The sequence below is a fragment of the Danio aesculapii genome, chromosome 18 (assembly GCF_903798145.1).
Source record: "Danio aesculapii chromosome 18, fDanAes4.1, whole genome shotgun sequence".
Taxonomy (NCBI): domain Eukaryota; kingdom Metazoa; phylum Chordata; class Actinopteri; order Cypriniformes; family Danionidae; genus Danio; species Danio aesculapii.
The window spans coordinates 44,272,917-44,294,459 of record NC_079452.1 but is presented as its reverse complement, the minus strand read 5'-3'; the positions used below and the strand labels follow the sequence as shown (position 1 = coordinate 44,294,459).

General features: G+C 36.7%; 1 protein-coding gene and 1 long non-coding RNA gene across 3 annotated transcripts in view; one reads left to right on the top strand and one right to left on the bottom strand.

Annotated features, from left to right (window-relative positions):
* phaf1 (phagosome assembly factor 1) lies at window positions 1–19,833 on the bottom strand. Of its 2 annotated transcripts, none has more exons than XM_056478682.1 (16): window positions 18,863–19,833; window positions 15,487–15,569; window positions 15,279–15,362; window positions 13,616–13,659; window positions 13,417–13,496; window positions 13,236–13,330; window positions 12,888–12,985; window positions 11,706–11,818; window positions 9,620–9,753; window positions 9,422–9,505; window positions 7,129–7,211; window positions 6,852–6,895; window positions 6,709–6,758; window positions 6,552–6,610; window positions 6,058–6,130; window positions 1–3,435 (listed from the first exon to the last, which is right to left on the bottom strand). In XM_056478682.1, the coding sequence occupies exons 1-16, from the start codon at window positions 18,924–18,926 to the stop codon at window positions 3,346–3,348; spliced, it is 1,278 nt and encodes a 425-aa protein (XP_056334657.1). In that variant the 5' UTR covers window positions 18,927–19,833; the 3' UTR covers window positions 1–3,345. The 2 variants fall into 2 exon arrangements, with proteins under 2 accessions (XP_056334657.1, XP_056334658.1); XM_056478683.1 differs by having other exon boundaries at window positions 12,888–12,952.
* Window positions 19,834–19,910: 77 nt separating this feature from the next.
* Window positions 19,911–21,543, top strand: part of LOC130245446 (uncharacterized) — a 42,725-nt gene continuing 41,092 nt past the window's right edge. Inside the window, exons 1-2 of the long non-coding RNA XR_008839330.1 lie at window positions 19,911–19,997; window positions 20,475–20,572. This is a non-coding gene — a long non-coding RNA (uncharacterized LOC130245446). The remainder of the gene's footprint in view (window positions 19,998–20,474; window positions 20,573–21,543) is intronic.

Here is a 21,543-nt window from a genome sequence, read left to right as displayed (position 1 = left end):
TGCCTTCATTCTTTCCCCCATATTTATTACATCCATTCCTTAAATATTTTTGTTGAACACACTGTAACAGTTTTAATGAACAAAATGCAAAATTAGCAGTTTAAAAAAAAACTGATAATGCTTTCAGTAGATTCAATGTGGAAACTAAAATCCAATGGTCACACCGTTCAAAACTTCTGACAAACATATATCAGACCATTTATAATCCAACAACGCAATGATTATTGCTTTAAAAACAAAACAAAAAGAAACAAAGAACAAAAATGCCTGAAATTGATTTTCTGTATACATGTTTCTTAAATCTACAGAAGTAAAAATATCTGAGATATAAAACACCACATTGAAATCGATTTAGATACACACTTTGTTTTTTTTTTAATCGAGGATAAGTCCCATTTCCAGAAACGGGTTTAATGTACTGAATCCACAAAAAATAATCACTTTGGAGGATGGGGAAGAAGAAGATACAATATAGAGGAATACAATACATAGCATTAATATGCGCATTACACTGTATGGAGGTTGTCCATTTCTAAGTACAATCCTCAGGACAATCATTCATTCACTCATTCCGATGCAAAAATAGGATAAAATCTGAAGACAAAACAATACAGCCAAAACCCATTTGATGAAAAGCATTCGCTTGCTCCTGGCACAAAAAACATCCACCTGAGATTGGGCAGGCAATCACACCACACTCCCAAAATGACACTGAAACAGTGGTTGTGTTGTTCCTGATGGACAATGAAGGCTCTAATTTAAGATCTAACCATATTTAAACTGATTAAAGAGTTAGTTCATCTCAAAATGAACATTTTTGTCATTTACTCAATCATATGTCAATCCAAACCTATAAGAACTTCAAAACACAAAAGATATTTTTAATCCCTCCATTGAAAGTCTGCTTACTGAAAACATACTCTCCAAAATATGCAATCCATATGTAGCAAGTGTGCTATTTCTGAGCCTTCAGAAAACAATTGCTTTAGGCGATGGCCAGATTTAATTTAGGCTTTTATTTACATATAAACATTGTGCGTGAACATAAAAAGCTCAACCATACTTGCAAACCTCATTGGTTCATGCTGTAACTCAATCATGCCCACGTGACATGCAAGAATAAACCTCATTGGTTGAGATTCTTTGACCAAATTGTAATGCGGTAGGCATTGTTCGCTGATCAATAAAAGATTAAATCTGTTAACCATATAATTCCATAATTTGGGGTTAAATCACTCAATTCATATGGATTCATATTGTGTTATCTGTTATGAACAAGATTTGGATGAATAGACTTTCAATAAAGGAACTGAAATATCTTAAATGTGATTAAAAGTATCTGCACATGAGTTGTAAAGACTTGAGGGTTAGAAAATCATGACAAAATTATTAATTTAAGGATAACAAAACCATTTAAAAGAGGTTTTACGCTATACGCTAATTGTATTTCAATAGAAACAGAACAACCACTATACGAACTTCAGATCAGGAAGGGCCACCTTGGTTTGTTGAGTTTATTATTCAATTTAAAACCACTGAACACAGCCCTCAGTGACAAATTCAAGACCCAACATGTCCATTTCTCCCTAAATCCTCTAATATTCAGGTACGTTCTTCCAGAACAAAAGGACAATGACTAATCAATTTAGCTTTACATGCTCAGACATACACAAAGCAGTTCAAACCATTTAATTTACAGAGATAAAAGTCAAGACAGGCTCGGTGGGAGATGAGGCACAATGTTAAATTAGCATCTTCCTTGCAAATGACCAAAAGCTAACGGCTAAAATTGAATTAAAACAAGGCTGACAGCCTTCCAGAGCAGTTGATGAAAAGTTAACACTAGGGAGAGCTAAAAATGCCAGAATTAGCCTGAAGCGCACACTGCAGAGGCCTGACGGGAGGTGGGAATGACTTCACATGTGCGGCTACGTGTCACAGCAATGAACGGTAGTTAGAGGTGAACAAACCATTTACTCTTGTCAAACCCTCCTGAAAGTGGTCAAATGCAGGCTACTCCATCCAGAACAACAGTGGCGGAGAAAAGAAAACCAGAAACTCTCAGTATGTCAGGGATATCCAGACGTCAGCCAGACGAAACAATGAAAACTGTGCACGCTATTTACAGATCTGTACAGAATGCATCGCATCTACTTGCTACGGAAACAACTATGCTAGAAAGCAAGAGGATAAAAGATTTTAAAATGGTTCAAATCAATGGAGTTACTATGCTAAAAGAATTCAGGGACTGTGTGGGTCAATTAAAAAGGGAATGTTCTTATTTAAAATGACAAGGAGCGAAATTGTTTCTTCTTTGGCTAATGTTTTGGCAATCAGGCAAACAGAAGACAGTTCTGCAGTTAAGACTTTTAAGATACTGAATAAGGTAAAAGAACTTCACGTCTTTTCTACCGTGGACGAAAAAAAAGCAAACAACTGACGGCAATGAAGGAAGAAACAGCAATGGGTGGATGGCTTTTCTCTCCAGTCCGCTTTGCGACTAGCTTTGAAATCCAGATTGCACGTCTTCGTTGTCGTTCCCTCCCCCGTCGTCCTTTCTCTCTCTCCGAGACTCGCAATTAAAGCGTTCCTCAGTGGACAGGAGACAATTATCAAGTAAATTAGGTGTATTTTAGTGCAAATGTTCAAAACTAATGCGCTCATGAGCAACAAAACATCAACAGAAGCGGATATAAAGTATTGAAATGGGAGGTAATTTTTTTCTGACTTGATATGAAAGGAGCTTATGAATCTTTTTGTATGTGTGTGTGTGTGTGAGCCTGCTAATGTGCCATGTTTTTTCAAAGCACTGGATCCACACCGTGCTAGCTTGTGCTTGTAACCTTACGTAAATGCATATGAAACACTGAATTTATGCGGCCGAAGTTTGTCCACGTTCGTCCTCTGCGCATCGCAAAGCAAACGAAGTTGAACGCATGTGCGCTTTTTGTTAAAGTGTTTAGCGTGCAGCGGACAACTCGCTTCGGTGTTTGCCCTTTGGTGTGTCTGGTATGGAAATTTAGAAGGTTAGGCAATAAAAGAAAAGAAAACACAATATGCTTGTGTGTAAAATGATCACTGCGCATCCACAAGTACTAGAACGATGCTGACGCTGATGCATGTCTGGGGTAAGCATGAAGTTTAGCAGGCTGAATGAAGCCTCCATGTTGTTATCGAGGAGACGCAATTATTATGAAGTGAAGGGATGATGGGTACAACTCCCGAGAAACTCCCAGCATGTCTTGCTTTAGCTTGTGTGATGGCAGCAGTGAGTGGAGGCACACTCTACTGGTCAGTTCAGAGGCTCTGCAGGGCTGGATGGGCACCGTGGGCATGGCGGCTTCCTCAGTGGGTGCTCGGCTCGACGCGGGCCAGACTACTTGGACGTGGTGCTCCGTAGAGAGTCACTGAAGCTATGTGGTTGTTCTGCATGACCTGTAACCATAACAACAATATGGAGATGAGATGAAGTATTTGTGAATGACTTGAGGGTTGCATCATACTGGTTATATACTAATAAAATTGCCATTCCCATTTTAACATTTAAAGAGACAGTTCACCCAAAATTAAACATTCTGTCATCATTTACTCTAGTTTGAGTTTCATTCTTCTGTTGAACACAAAAGAAGATATTTTGAAGAATGTTGGAACTCAGCAGTCATTGACTTCCATAGTATTTTTTGTTTCTACTATGAATGTCAGCGATTACAGGTTTCCAACATTCATTCATTCGTTCATTTTCTTTTAGGCTTAGTCCCTTTATTAATCAGGGGTCGCCACAGCGGAATGAACCGCCAACTTATCCAGCATATGTTTTATGCAGCGGATGCTGTTCCAGCTGTAACTCATCACTGGGAAACACCCATACACTCTCATTCACCCACACACACACACATACACTACAGACAATTTAGCTTGCCCATTTCACATATAGTGCATGTCTTTGGACTTTGGAAACCCACGTTAACACAGGGAGAACATGCAAACTCCACACAGAAATGCCAACTGACCTAGCCGGGGCTTGAACCAGCAACCTTCTTGCTGTGAGGTGACAGCGCTACCCACTGTGCCACCGTGTTGCGGTTTCCAACATTCTTCATAATATCTTTTGTGCTCAACAAGATAGAAACTCAAGAAAGTTTAGAACCACTTGAGTGAGAGGAAAATTTCATTTTTCGTTGAACCATCCCTTTAACCTACATTTGCAAAAAATTCTCACTTGATTTGAAGCAGATTTTCGAAATTGAAAACTCTTGAAAAATCTTCAGTTTGACAACACACATGCATGCTAATGTAACTCCTGCCAGTCTTACACCACCCAACCCGCTCCGAGCTGGGATTGAACCGGCGACCTTCCGCATGGGAGTCGGTTGCTCTAACAAGGAGGTCAGAGGAGTGAGGTTTACCTGCACAGCACTTACTAGCTGGCCTCCGTTACACTAACTCTCACAACACATGCAAATAGAGAAACACACTACAAATAGTGTAAAAAACATGGAAATGTGTCAGGAGACCCCAAAATTTGACGAACCCTACTGCTTCAGTGGTGGAGTCATTGGTATTGCCAGAGACATGAGATGTGAGTTTTTTGTTTATTTTAAAGGGGTGGTCCAGAGTGTATTTTTAAGGGTTGGTAGTGTTTATGGGGTGCAAAGCAATGTTTGCTCATTTGTAAAACAAATCACGTTATTTCTTCATATATTGTACCTCAATTTTATATATAGCTACTCAGCTAACATGAAAACATATTTCCTAGCTCCTCCGAAAGGCCCGCCCTCAAGAGGCTCTGACTGGTCAGCTAACATAATGTGCTGTGATTCGTGGAATGACTCCAACCAGGGATCGTCACACTTTTACTTGCACGCACTTAGCCATTATGTAAATACTGTCAGTCAGCATAGCCATTTCAGTTTAACTCTGAATCAGACAGAAAATAAAGAGAACCTCACGCCTGCTCTCTATGTAAAATCTGAGGGTGTCTTTCATATGTTGTCAGGTTATAATCATGTGTAAGTAATATGAAGCATTCACATATATTTTGTAAGTTTGTTATTTGAGATGTAGAATGCAGGGAAAGTGGCGCTGGTGAAGATAGAGGGTGTTCACAGCGGTTTGACGGATAAATATGAATTGGTAGCCAAAATGTTAACGTGCAAAACAGAATTTTCCCGTTGTTTACGTCCTTGCTACAACATACCGTTAACGCTAGAAACTATGCATTTGATAGACCAATTTTGAGAAATTAAAATACTTACAGGTTGTGGCTCACAATCCACAGCTTCTTCTATTATGGTTGGAGCTGCTCCTTTGAGGAGTTTTAGCCGAATCCAGCACTGAACTGGGAGAGATTCTGGAAGCTGTCCTTTGTCAAATGCTAGCTATATAATTTTTATAATTCTGTGGAACATAATTAAAATTAAATTGTAAGCACTTCTCTCTTTGTGTCATGTCATTAGGAAGCCCAAATACAGAAAAAGAACAAGCTCTGTGGAAATAGCAGCATTTGGACACCATTTTAGCTTTCTCTGCTATAACATTACAGCGTCTCTGGTCACGACCCTTCGCTGCGCAGGGTGTATGCGCGTAACCTGAAGGGTTTATGACATCATTAACCCGGATGTATTTTTATGTAGTCCTCAAATTTTGTTCGCTTTAGGCTTTGCTAAGCTAACTCTGTAAAAGCCAATGTCTCCCTTTGCATTGAACTTTGAGCGTCTAACATTCAGAGATGTTGTTTATGTTCACACAGCTACATTACACATCAACCAAAGTTTAAAATATGACATTGTAGTGGACCACCCCGTTAATGTACTGGTCTAGTGTTTCTAATTTGTTTGTTTATTTTTAGCCCTAATAACTAAAAGGTTGACAAGCTCAAAATGTTTTTTTTCATGTGTTACTTGTAAAATGTGTTACTTATCTCAGTGCTTAATCTTCCATTTGTAGTTATTTATTTTATTAGCTTTATTTATTTTTTAAAGCAACTTTTTATACAGGCTGACCAAGTAAAACAAACAGAAACGCACACAGATGGATACAGCTGACCCAGTCACATACCTCAAATATCATTCTCTGCAGTCCAAAACAAAACGTGGAACCAAAAGGGTTGGTGTTGTTTGCAGAAGATGACCTGTAGAGAAATGCACAATTAATCCGAGTGGTATAAACTTTTTTGTTTTCATTCAGGCAGTGATGTTTTGTCAAATTATAACTTTTAAAAATCTTTTCAGTGGAAATAACATGCATACGTTTTGTTTTCAATTCAAAAACTATTGTACATAATATAACGTTTGCACACACACTGATATTCGGTTAAAAATAGAAAAACAAATATCTGGTTACATAAATATATAATTTTCTAATTAATACGTGAATTACACTTTCTCTAGATGCATTTAAATAGGTTTCGTCGCAAAATGAATGCTTTAAAGATGTATTTTTGTTCGTTTTTTGCAGAATGATTGACATACTCTAAATGTTAGCTCACACGTTGTTTAAACACCATTATTGTAGACCATAAATATCACTAACCACCCCCAAATAGCGCTCACCTGTGTAGCACAACTGGTTTTTCCATGGGGTGTCCCAGCAGCTCCTGAATCTGATCCCACTGAGTGCAAAAAAAAGCACACACTTAAAAACACTGTAATTATGCATCACATAAAGCACTGTGTATGCATGCATTACTGTCACAGTCCTTGAACTCACTTTGCTGTAGGTGGTCAGAATGCAGTCCTCGCTGTGAGCATCCGCTCCATCTAAAACACAATTAAAAGAAAGTGTCACAAACACAAAAACGAGCACAGATAATAATGACCCAGTCCAAAGAGAGTCTCATAAACAACACTGACCTTTTTTAATGATGAGAGGAATCTTGAAATCACAGCGATGATATCTGAGAAAAGAGTGAGGGTCAGTTATTCTATTCACTTTCTCTTGTAAGTGGTATGCGGTAATGAAACCACACACTTATAAACACCGTAAACGTTATGAAATGAAAATCAATATTCAATCCATATGCCCAGACTGCAGAGCCTCCAGAATGACCTTCCCATCAGGACTGACCAATGGAAATAGACATTATAAATATTTACAATGTTACAATACAGAGAGTGAAATAGGACTCACATGTTGAAGTTGTAATGGCCAGGGAAGTTGGTGTGAAGGACAAATTTTTTGACCAGGTGGGTTGTAGAATCAAACAGTATATCCTGAAACAAATACAAAGATTACGATTCGAGAACAACCTACAGTTTCCTAAATTTCAAAGGAGTAAAAGAGCCTTTTTTAAATTCACATTTAATAAATTATGGATATTCTGTAGCATACTAAGAATCTTAAATGATCCAATTGAAAAAGTTAGAAAATTATAAATGACACAATTGAAAAAAATAATTTAAAATTAGACAATATTTTTAAAAATACTCCCAGTTTTTGGTGTTATTCTGGCATCCAGCAGTAAAAACCCAAATTTAACTGGCTGACTAATTTATTAAGTTTCACTGACTTTCTAAACACTAAACTGACATTCTAAAGTGACCGAAACCATCAGTGGTTCCAAAAGTGGGGGTCATGGGATAATGAGCGGGGGTTACTTGGTGATTTCCAAAAATCAAATTTATTTTATGAAACTGTTAAAATGACCATATTTTATCAATATGCTACAGAAGATAAAAATATTATTTAATAGTTTTAAAACAACACATTTTTCCCCATCGGACTGCGACCCCTGGGGTCTCGTTACGTTAGATTAAAGACACAGCAATAGGGTTAGATGCAGCAGATTGATTTCATGGCACCAGGGTAAACATTCTAACATCTTTACGGCACTCGCAAACAAAACTAAATACAGGCCAAAAGTGATCATGAAGCATGATCTCCAAGAGGTGTTCTTCCAAATTTAAACAAAGAATAGACTTTGGCCTATTGGTGTGTGTGAGCTGTTTTGCATTTGCAAGGTTTGTATATTTATAACCATCTCAGAAGATATTCGGGGTCGCGTGTCACTGGTATTATTTTGGGGGCCTCAGGCTGAAAACTTTGTGAACCCCTGTCTTATATAGCTTCATGCAATAGTGAACGCACATTTATTAGAAGCTCCTTTTCCAACATGCAGTCTCTTATGCATTTTTAATAAATCAGCCAATAATTCTCATTCAGGACAATGAGCCCCCTCACACAGCAAAACAGGCATAGCAGATCCTTGAAGATAAAATTTCAATATAATGAAATGGCAGCCCAGAGTCCTGATGTAAAGCTGATTGAGAATCAGAAAAAAAAAATCACAACTACTAGAGTGGTATTGCCACTACTACACTGCCACACAATTTTTCATTTTGTCCCACCACAAATCGATTAAGTTAACGTAATAGTTCTGACAAATAGAAGTTGTGTTACGCTCCACATAAGTTTTGTGGTGTTTTGTGTTTGTTTTCTGTCTCACGTTCTCTTCTCTTTCCTGTTGTGTACTCTGTCCTGCCTAGGTGTGTGACCACTGGAGAAGAAGGCCGTCAATTATCATTATGACATCACTCGGTGCACCAATCGGGAGATGATGCGCATTGTTTACAAAGCATTTGGTTGCGCTGGTCAGGAGAAGCACCCGATTTAACACCAAACACCTCACTTGTGTCGACCAGCCTGTTCATTTGTGTTGTTTAGGTTGTCTCTCGTTGAAGTGCTTTATTGTTTTTGTAGCTCAATTTACCCGATCATTAGGAAGTCGAAAGATCTTTATAAGAACTGGATTATCAGACAGGCTCTTGTTTTGCTAATTAATATCAATGTGTACTCTAGTAATTCTGAGTAGAATAATTATTTATACTGTGTTAGTTAGTTTATGGAGGAGTTCCCAGACCTGTAATTATGTTTTGAATAGTTAAGCAGTTTAGTGTCGCATACGCTGAAGATTATGATTTTGTTTCTACATTTTTCTTTGGTTAGTTAGTTTAGTGGGTTGGGGTTTAGTTAAATAGTTTTGTTATATTCCTTTATTATTCCTTTGTTTTGGCAACACTACTGTGTTTCGTTTGGTCCGGTTATTTAAATTACATTCTAAATTCCTACATTCAATGTTTAATAAATAGTTTTTTTTGTTTCGCATATGCCTTCGTTGTGATTTCTCTTATTTTAATCGAGCACCAGTAGAAACTCACTACGTCTCATCCAACATAACAACTTAAACACGTAACAGCTGATTGAACAAAACAATTAAGTTGTCAAAACCCTCAAGAACAGTGTTGATTCAGCTCATATTAAGTAAGTAGTTTGAACAAGCAACAAAGTCTTCCTTTTTGGAGTGTATAATGTCCTTTAGAAGATTGCAGAGACACAAAACTGAGTTACTACGTACTGCTTTTTCTAAATGCATGTTAAGATAAGAAGATAATCAACTGAGCAATTTTTTTAAACTGATACTCACCACTCCCAGTATATAATAGTTAAAGAAGTAGTCGTTACATTTGGACGGGACTTGCTTGTGAGGGGAAGGTGAGTGGATCTTCATCTGAGACGTACAAAAAAGGAAAAGAAATGTCAGGATAAAGAGTAAATGTGGAGAGGGAATGTGCTGGTTTATTTTTGAGAATGTGGCTAAAGAATAAACTAGACTGCTCATTACCTTATCCTCTGATTTGTAGAAGACCTTATGTGGGGAGCCAAGAGCACTCAAAACATCCTGACAGGAATCTCCAAAGTAGATGCTTCTCTCAACGGCTCGCACTTTTGTATCAGCCAGCACTCCTGGGCCGCATCCTGGAACAAGTCAAATAATGCGAATTGTGTGACAAAGCAGCATTCCACTGAACACCTTTGTTTTTTCTAAGTGTTAACATCTTTGGATATCTTCATAGTGAGAGTCATATAATATAAATTACAAAGTTTTTAAAGTACCCCTCTCCTGAAACAAGCAAATAAATAATAAAAACTAGGCAAAATAATATTTATAGATCAATTCGCCTTTGATTATGCTAACTCTGTAGTTTGTGCTATACACTACCTGAAAAAAGTCTTGTCGACTATCCATGTTTTAGGAACACCAAATAATAACTTGACTTCTAGTTGATCATTTTGTCTCAGAAGTGGCTTATATGAAGGATTATGCTTTTTTTCCCTAAATAAAATATGATCATGCCTTGATTATTAATTATTTAATTAGGACAGTTAGGTCTGACTTTGCTTTGACAAAGGTCTTGTCCCTTAACAGAAATAATGTACAGTATAGATTATAAAGTCATGGTGCAGTGGAAAAAGAATTAATATTGTGTATGACTCCCATGAGCTTGGAGGACTACATCCATACATCTCTGCAATGACTCAAATAACTTATTAATAAAGTCATCTGGAATGGCAAAGAAAGCGTTCTTGCAGGACTCTCAGAGTTCATCAAGATTATTTGGATTCATCTTCAATGCCTCCTCCATCTTACCCCAGACATGCTCAATAATGTCCATATCTGGTGACTGGGCTGGCCAATCCTGGAGCACCTTGACCTTCTTTGCTTTCAGGAACTTTGATGTGGAGGCTGAAGCATGAGAAGGAGTGCTATCCTTCTGAAGAATTTGCCCTCTCCTGTGGTTTGTGTTGATGTTGCCATCCACTCTGCAGGTCTCTTGCACTGAATAAAACCCCAAACCATGATTTTTCCTTCACTAAACTTCCATGCGGGTTCCAGTAGGTTTTCTGCAGTATTTGTAATGATTGGGATGCAGTTCAACAGACGATTCATCAGAAAAATCTAACTTCTGCCACTTTTACAAAAGATCAACTAGAAGTCGAGTTATTATTTCTTGCTCCTACATCTGTGATCAACGACAAGACTTTTGTCACGTAGTGTAGAGATAAAACAAACCTGTGTCTTGTTTACTTAATCATTATGTGATGATGACTAACAATTTTCTATCTAATCTAATCTACTGGTCTGACTAACAATTATTATACAAACACATTTTCATGAGTTTTGATGGTTTGTGCATTTTCAGAACTTCGCAAATTACATACAAAGACAATGCTGTACTAGTAAACACAAAAGCATGCCAAAAAATATTGAAGTAATGAATTTACAATAATCTGATCACAGTTGGACAAAGTTAAATACACTTGTGAATTAGAGGTAGTAAAAATGCATTTGATTGAATTGCTTGCATAGTGTAAACACTCAAATGGTGAACAGTAATGGGTTTTAGCTAACTACTAGTGATCAGATTGGTGAAAATGTACTTGAGTTGATGATATTCTGAGCATCATACTGATAATAATATTTTAATTATGTGCATGCATGTGACGACGCAGTGGTGCAGTAGGTAGTGCTGTCGCTTCACACCAAGAAGGTCTCTGAGTCAGTTGGCGTTTCTGTGTGGAGTTTGCATGTTCTTCCTGTGTTTGCGTGGGTTTCCTCTGGCTGCTCCGGTTGCCCCCACAAGTCCACAGACATGCGGTACAGGTGAATTGGGAAGGCTAAATTGTCAGTAGTGTATGAGTGTGAGTGAGTATGTATGGATGTTTCCCAGAGATGGGTTGTGGCTGGAAGGGCATCCGCTGCGTAAAACATGTGCTGGATAAGTTGGCGGAACATTCTGCTGTGGCGACCCCAGATTAACAAAGGGACTAAGCCGAAAAGAAAATAAATGAATGTGCATGCATGTTAATTGAAACCTCACATAATGATTTCTAACAATAGTTTGATAAATTTGGGAACACCGAAATACCTGCGGTGAGGAGACGAAGTTTGAGACCCAGCGGTCCTGCTCCATCTCTCAGCACCTCCACACACTCTGCATACACATTACCAAGAAAACAGGCCAGAGGCATCGCTGGAGCCCTGTGAAGGAATTTATCATTAACAATAATCACTGCTTTGGGGAAAGCAACCATGATTTGATGCCCATCGTCTCAGGCTAAATGCACTTTAATGCTTCCCTTGGGCTACAAAGGAATTATAAATAGATGCAGTGAGACGATGATTTTTAACTTTAGGGTTTGTTAGCAAACGCATCCATACTTAATTGTCAAATGCAGTGGTATCAATTGCTTAGTGTTGATATTGCATCCACACAACAATATACAGTGGGGGAAATAAGTATTGAACACGTCATGTATTGTCATGGGAATAATATTTCTAAAGGAGCGGTTGACATGGAATTGGACCAGATTTTGGTAAAAACCTAAACAAAACGAACATAAAAATAAAACAAAACAACAAAAATCTGAAAACATTAATACAGTTATGTGTAAAAAACAATGGAATGACACAAGGACAAAGTATGGAACTACTGAAATGTATTTAATACTTTATATAAAAGGCTTTTTTGGTGATGGCAGCTTAAAGACGACTCTCGTATGGAGAATAAGTCACATGAATTGCTCAGGTGTGAGTTTTTTCACAGATGTCAACAGAGTGTAAAAATCTGAATGGTTCTGTGGGTTTTGTCTATCAAATCTGATCTTTAGTTTTGTATTGTTCTCTTGGGTTGAAGTCAGGTGATTGGGTGGGCCATTCTACAGCTTGATTGTCTTTCTCTGAAAGCATTTGAGAGTTTCCTTTGTTGTGTTTTGGATCCTTGTCTTGCTGAAATGTCCAGTCTGGTTTCATCTTTATCATCCTGATAATGTAGATGTTGGACTGAAGCCGCTAATATTCATTTACACTGACAAAGGGCAGAGGGTTGATGAAGAACTACTGAGAGATTTCAGCTGCTGCTTTCACTGCTTTTCTACACCTCCCTTTCTTCTTGTGTTCAATACTTTTCCTCTGTGGGATTTTATTTTATTACACATAACTTCATTTGTATATGAATGGTTTCTTTTGTTGCTACGAACATCCGGTGAAAAAGGTTACGTGTTCAATACTTATTTTCCCTACTGTAAATAAATACACACACAGCTCTTACTTGGTTTCTTGAAGGTTGTTTCCAGAATAGATGTACATCCGTTTGACAGTGGCCCCATGGGGAATCTGCAGGGAGGCCAAGCCATGGGCAAAGTTAGGCTGTCAAGGCAAAACAACTAGGAGTAGAATGTTGTGTCTGTGCAGGTGTCTTTTCTGGTGCTCACATTATCATTGCATTAGCATTACCATGCGTATAAATCATTTCAAATGCAAAACCATGGTTTCTCGCAATATGTACTATTGTCATACATTGCTATTTTTTATACAATTCTAAAATCTAAATACCATGATACGTGAACATGGTGTCAATCAGAGCCGTGATAATAAGTGCATGAACACAGTCACTTACCTCATATTTTGGAGCTTCACTCCAGGAGTCCAGCTGGAAGGAGAAGGAAAGCCCTCTGAAGTTCAGATGGAAGAGCTGCTCGGCAGCATTGTAGACTAGATACAGAGAACATAAGACTCGCAATGAATACACAAACAAAGAGCTGTCTTTACAAACAACTGACCCAGGCAATAAATCTCACCTCCTGGATGAGTAGCGCCAAAGGACTGATCAATCTGCTCAATAGTAGGTGCTATTGCCTGAGAGTTAAAATGCACTCCACTGGAACGAATAGAGCAATGGGTCACTTTAGAACATTTACCAAATCTAGAAAAAGCTTAAGACTGGTTGAAACACCATAGTAATCCACGAATATAGTGGTAAAAGCTAAGATCACATACCAGTATTTCAGTTTTACTTTGCTCAAATCGTACACTTCAATTACCTGTAAAAACAACACTGAATCAATCAAAATAGATTTGAACTGTAAGGTAACAAGCAGTGAAATAAAAGGACATTACACATTTTAACTTAAAACAACACTTGTTTATGCGAATTCTGGGGACATTTCATATGTTTCCATTGTTTTATAAACTGTACTACAAACTAGGGATGCCCTGATCAGGATTTTTGCAGCCGATACCAAGATTTTGTAACTTTGCCATTGCATGGATCACATTTTTTCTCTAAGTATGATTTTTAAGTGGAAATCTCTTCTTACCCAAGATAATAAACTAAGGATGCTGCTTGTAATCCTATTCACCTTGTTCTCAGCGTACGAGAACAAGGTGAATAGGTCTCATTCATTTCTATTCATTTTTAAAACGTTAAAAACAGCTCGTTTTGCTGCTTGGTGTTGCAAACTGATATTTTCTTATTATATTATTCCACTTTGTCTGTATTGTCATGTAAACATTTGTTTGTAAAGTAAGTAGTTAGACCGTTTTCTGACGTTTATTATTCCTAGTCATTTCTCCCATAGGCAGCTGAATCAGAAGTTCAAAAACAAATCGCAAAAACGCGCGCACTTCCGCATTGAAGAATAAGGTCAATACATTATTACTGCATATAATCTTAAACATGTCTCTTCTAACCATTTAGTGTGGACAGAAGGAGCTTTACAGAAAATAATAGATATGCGGGAGACTCGCGGAGCTTCCGGGAGAGGTCATATGGTTAAACCAACACAATCTCACGGCAATTCGTAACTTTTTGATTTAGTGGCTAATTCGTATGATCTAATTCGTACATTTTCGAATGATTTGCTCATCCCCCAATGACGGATGGGTTTAGGGGTGGGGTTAGGTGCCACGCCGCCTTTTTAAAATCGTACAATTTCGTACGACTGAACTTGTACGAATTCGTACGAATTAGCCACTAAACTGACAAAACATAAAATATTTACGTTTTCTCGTGAGATCAGGCTGGTTAAACACAAGATGGGGTTGATTGCTCCGCTCATGTCACATCAGCTCAAAACACTGGAAATACCATTGTTGCAACGAAGAGAGCATCACTCGAGCGAGTCGCACCAATAAACTGTATAAACAGAGGTTGCACCACATCTGTTTATATTTTAGCTGCTGTGACGCGTGTGCAGTGATCGCTTGCATCCCCATGCATCATTTATCTCCTCACATGTTGTAGCTGCTGTATTTATAACCCAGGTGCACACGAGTGTCTTCTTCTGCTTGTAAACTCTTAAACAAACACTTGCGATCGGTTCATAAGATTGGGCCAGATGGGCAAGTACCGATCGAGTCATTAAATGTGATTATCGGCTAATTCCATCCGATAGCATCCCTACTACAAACTGTATTTTCCATTGCCCTATACCAGCCCTATCCCTAAACCCAAGAAAGAGCATATTTACTTTCTGAAAAAGGACACTCTATATAATTCTATATATTCTATAGGCAACGTCCACATAAGTCACCTTCTACTTGTAATACCTGTGTCCTACCCATGTCCTTATATAATTTTGTGTCCTGATATGTCACAATCCCTCTCTCTTTCTCTCTCTCTCACACACACACACACACATGCAGACAAACACAGTCTCACTTTCAGTCTCTGATTGCAGGCATCAAACAGCAGTTTAATTCCATCCTGAGTCAAGTTGAGAATGAGGTCGTGGCTGAGTGGCATCTGTTTGGGGAACAGAAACAGGTCAGATAAGGACACAAATAAATCTAGACACATAACTTGAAGGCCTCAGATAAAGCCCACAGTGAATGGGCATTTACAGACAACTATAATGCCGTTTACTTACTTGTTCGCTGTAGAGCACCTGGACATTTTTGATGATTCGGCAGTGTTTCTGTAATATAGAAATGGCCTGGGCCAATGGCATCCCTAAAAACATTTCAGACAATTTTCAGGTTACATTTCACATGATAAATGTGACGTCAACAGTTGCTTTAGTGAAAATATGATAATTGCAGGGCATGAAACGCATAAACGTAAGGCTTGCAAGGAAATAACCTGTCACTTATTATTGGTCAATAAAGGAACTGTTGATCAGATGTTTAGTTACTGTAACTAGTCTATTCAAACAATAAATGATAATGATAACTAATCATCTTAATATCGCTATAACTCAAACAAGAGCAATCCATGACAAAGACAATTTACATACACAGAAAAATCATTAAACACAAGTAAAATGTCTATTTAAAAGTAAAAAACAACAACGACTCACAAAATATGGGTGAATGAATGTTGTGTTATCATTCAGAGTAACAAATGTGTTTATATACAAATGAAACAGCATACTTATTCTGACAAGTACATATTAAAATATGAAGAGTTCAGATGCAAAAGCCGCTAAACGCCACTTAAAATGAGATCATGACATTGAGCGAATGCTTTAGGTACGTAGTACATGTTCAACAAATAGATTTGCTTCAAATCATCTAAATCCCAGTGTCAGCTCATTCAGAGATAACAGTTTGTTGGCAAAAGCGAGAGGGGTCTGGATGTAGTGCAATCTGAGCAGTAGAATAATATTATTGCAATAATGTTACTGATTAATGCACTTGACAGATTTTTTTCATTCATTTTCCTTCTGCTTTTTCCCTGGTTTATCACAGCGGAATAAACCACGACTTACCTGACAGATGTATTTTAGGTGGTTTGTGTTATGTGTTTTATGCTTGGTAAAATAATTTCTAATCGCATCTATAGTGAATTTCAACTAATTACTTAGTCTTAAATTTTCAACAAATCACTAGGGACTTAGTCTTGTCCCAATAGGTGGATTTAGAGGTTTTTACAAAAAAAAGCAAATGTGGATTTAGCTGGTTTTGACGAAATAAAGTTTTTGTATTTACTAGCTAATACCCTTATCATTACATATAGAATGAAACTTCTGAACCTAATTATAGGTGCCTAATAGAGAATGCTCATTTACAAGAAAAGAGGCCTGATAGATTTAGATGGTTTTGCATCTGAACTCGTGGTATATAAAAGTCATCACAAAATCATTTAAAACTTCTTGGAAGCATTATTCAGTTCAATTGAAGGTTATTTGCATAGCGCTTTTTACAATAATTATTGTTTCAAAACAGCTTTACAAAAGGTGCACATTATTGCATTACAATCAAATGAAGTTAAAGTTACAATCAAATATAAGTTATTATATACATAGTAGACCTGCAATTTTACTGCATATAGGCAATGTCTATGTGTACATGTTTAATGAAGTGTATTTGCATTATGACTATTGCATTATTTACAGCATTAGTAGGCTCACACGGAATCTGATTACGGGAAATGGAAATCCTGATTTTTATCCCATCATCGAGTCTATTTATTTACCTGAGTAAATGTGTGTACATTTATATTAATTCAGTTGTTTTTATTAATTTCAGTAATATTAATGATTATTGATAAAATGTTCATATGATTTATTTAAAATACAGTTTGTAAAGTAATATTTTCTGTCTTGTAGTAGATATATTATATAAATGACTTGCTTTGTCTAACAAATATGTGGTTCTAATTGGATTTACATTGTAAATATTCAATAAAAGTTTAAAAGCTCTTTAAAAAAAAAAAAAAAAAAAAAAAAAAAAAAATATATATATATATATATATATATATATATATATATATATATATATATATATATATATATATATATATATATATATATATATATATATATATATATATATTACGTTTTTATTGTGATACTGCCAAAATCATTCCACATAAATCTGCAGTTTTTTTTTTTTTTTTACAAAATTCTCTGCAAAAATAGCAAAACAATGTCTGCCGATTCTGTCTGGCCCAAGCAATAAGTAAAACCTAGTGGTTTGAAGAACAGTGGCAAGTTAAAAGAAGGAAAATTATAATCATAAATCATTGTATGCCTGATAAGATTTTTAGAATATGAAGTTGTTACACTAAATGAACTTTTAGTGGGCATATTCTTTATATCATGGAAGAAATATTTTTGGTCTGAATAAATAAATAAAATAAGTAAACAAGGCAGTTTCTGATGAAAAAAATTAGAGCTACAGCAACTTTTATTTTTAGATTGTTTAGCCTTTTGTCTTCCTCTGAATAGTTTCTTATGGCAATACGGATAATATTACCATTATTTATAAGATATGAAGAAGGGAAATAAAGTGGAGGACATCAAAATAAAATGAAACTAATTCAACATAATACAAAAACAGTCTGCTTTGTATTTGTTGATATTAACAATCTCATCATGGCAGTTAAATATGCATTTACACTACCGGTTAAAAGTTTGTGGTCAGTAGGATTTTTAAATGTTTAAAAATAAGCTCATCCTGCTCACCAAGGCTGCATTTATTTCATCAAAAATACAGTACAAATTGTAAACTTGTGAAATGTTATTGCACTATAAAATAACTGTTCAAAAGTAGTTTGTAATTTAATAATTTATGCCAGTGATTGTAAAGATGAATTTTCAGCTTCATTACTCCAGACTTCAGAGTCACATGATCCTTCAGAAATCACTCTAATATTAATTATTATTATTACAATAAGAAAGCAGTTATTTAAAATTTTAATAAATATTCAACAATTTACAATTTTTTTACATTTAATAAAATGGCACCTTGATGAACAAAATAATTTTCTTTAAAAAAACCTGACCCCAAACTTTTGACCAGTAGTGTGTATTTACTTTGACTGACTCTAGAAAAAAACAAAGGGCAACAAATTATTCATTGAGTGTAAGAATTAAGGTGAAGTTTGTTTTGTATTTACACATTCATAGTGTATGAATATATATTTTTTTACCATGGTACTTTAAATATTCAGTCTGAAATCACATGCAAGTATGACATGAAAACAATATTAGCAGTATTTATTTGACTGTGAACAGTGTGAACTATTTAGAATTTGCAAAAATTATTTTTGTGAAACTATATTACTAAGGAGAAAGTCTGAATGTGAGAATATACAACTAACTTTACCTCAACAGTGTAAGAGAGACCATTTTCAGGTCAAGCTAACTTCAGATGTGAACGTGTCAAAGAGCATGTGATGTGATTATGAAATGCAGATGCAATGACTAGAAAGCTCGTTCTCAAACATTCTTTCAAGAAAAAAGGACATCAACGTTAGCCAACCCAACCTTAGTCCAACGAGCAATCCGAATTCACACTCACCTAATGCGAATTCCCATTGTTCATTTCCCAAAGATCGCTCAGGAACGACCTCCAGATCCAGCATTGGCGGGGAAAAAATGGGGATATCAACGAGGAGCTCTGACTGTGCCAGATCTGAATGTTCCCTCTCGAAAGCTCTTGAGTAATCCACCGTTAAATCACCAAATCAGTCCGATTATAGCGAAGTAGTAGGTTTGCAAACACACTTTAAGCACAGTTTGAGTGACACAGAACACCAGTGACGTCAGATATGTCAAAACACAAGTGATGCAATCCAGCTATCAACGCGTTCTACTGTCACCATGCTTATAAATAACACGATTAAACGAATAACGGATACACACTTAAAAGCACACTCAAATATGACAACGTTTAATAAATAAAACGAGTAAACAGTGTGTCAGTCACAACGAGCTGATGACAGGGGGAGTAAACGGTTACAGGTTGCTGCTCTTTCATCAACGTCCATGAGAATTAATAATGTATAGTCAATTGTAGTATTTTAAAACTGATTTATGCATAAAAAATAAAAATAAAGAAAAAACAAACACTCTAACCTGACCTTTGACTTACTCCTCAGTTACATAAAACAAATAAGCAACTATTTATTCCACCAAACGAACAAAACATGTCGTCTAAAACTAATTAGATCATAAATGCTTAAACTATTTGTGACAAAGCGGGTCAAGATGAGTCAACACACAAACACATCGGACTATCAGTGACTCTCACGAGCCTCGCCTGACGTTGTTTTCTTTCTTTCCGATGATTCAACAGCAAGCAAACAGATCAGCACTTAAAAGCATCATCTGTTCATAATATCGCGGATTTCTCCGGGTCCCGTCGTTTCGTTAGTTTGAGATGGCGTGCTCTTACATGCAGCTTTAATTCCTGGTGTCTCCGACGAATAAGATTTGCTTAAGATGATAAAGAAAGAGCCCCTCCGTGCCAAAAACAACTTCCATCCAAAACACCATGATCAGCTGATAATTCAAGTTCCTGTGCAAAGGAGTTAGCACTTCCTGGCGCAATTTTCAAAATAAAAGTCAAAGAATGAGTGCAGTCCGTCAAAAGAATAATGTAACTGAAGGGCATCGTGTGTTGTTTCATTATGTTGATGTCAGATGAATCACAGGTCAGATTTTTTTGTAGCAGTTAATTTGTATTTAAATGCACTATACATGTTACATTGCTGTAATTTATAACGATTTTAATGATTTATTCTAATTATGTTCATCTAAGGCAGGGGTGGGCAAACTCGGTCCTGGAGGGCCGGTGCCCTGCACAGTTTAGCTTCAACACTAATCAAACACACCTGAACAAGCTAATCAGTATCTACAAGATCACTAGAAATCTATAAGCAGGTGTGTTTGATTAGAGTTGGAGCTAAACTGTGCAGGGCACCGGCCCTCGGACCGAGTTTGCCCACCCCTGATCTAAGGTGTGGTATCAATGTGCTATTATTTTCAGGGAAACGTGTCCTGTCAGCTCTATTTTTAGTTACTCGACTAATTTCGAAAAAATTTTTGTTCCGTATTTTACCTTTTTCTAAAAATAATTAATTGATGAATGCTGCTTTTGGCCAATCACATTTATGTCTATTGACTTGTAGGTCTATGTTATGCAGAAAAGGCGGGATCCAGGGTCAGATTTAATTGGACCAACGCGAACGTTGTTTCGATTTAACTAACCACAACTGGACATTATAAGGTATGTTGAAAGAAACATTACAATTTACCGAATGATTCAGGTTTCATTGTAATCTCTCAGTTATCTCTTAACTCGGAAAGACGCATGTAAGCAAATAATTGACTTAATTACATTTATCTCAGGAAAGCCACTCAGAATCAAACAGAAACTCGTTAGTTAACCTTAGCAAGAAAAAATAACCGGGACAGGGCAGTATGCTTAACTATATTGCATATTCATTATATTTTCTTACTTGTTCAATGATTGAACAGGGTTTAAATAAATCTTCAATTCTTAACGTTTTTTAATTATGTTAATATTTTAAAATATGTTACTCACAATCAAGCCGGGACTTGAACCAGCGACTTTCTTGCTGTGAGGCAACAATGCTGACAACGGAGACTCTTAATATAAATTAAATATGCATAAAACATGGCCACCTTTTTATTTTGCCACAAAAAAAAATATTTTTTATTATGTGCCGCTCTGGGGCAGCACGATGGCTTAGGGGTTTGGACAGACGCCTCACAGCAAGAAGATTGCTGTTTCGAGTCCCACCTGGACCAGGAGGCCTTTCTGTGTGGTGTTTGGATGTTTTTTTCTTCTCAGTTTCTCAAATGCACAGCTAGAGTTTTAAAGTCAACGATAAACGTCCGGTAAAAGCTTCATGTGACTATTTTCAATTTCACAAGGTTGTTTTTACAGCATTGATGTTGTAATGTAGCTACAATACATTCAGTTAAATAGATTTAAGCATTCATTTAGTTGTTCAAGCGTAAAACAATATGAAAGACGGTTGTAACCACTAGCACAGAAACTCAATTGAAAATACTGGGGTAAAATAAATTGTCATCTGAGACCCACTTCATATCGAATATCTAACAGCAGTGAAGATCGCTGATTTTTAAAGAAATCAGATCCTAAACATGACAATTTTGTAATGGAAAGACAGTTCACCAGAAGCCCTTGGACTGCCTGGCTGAAAATTAAAA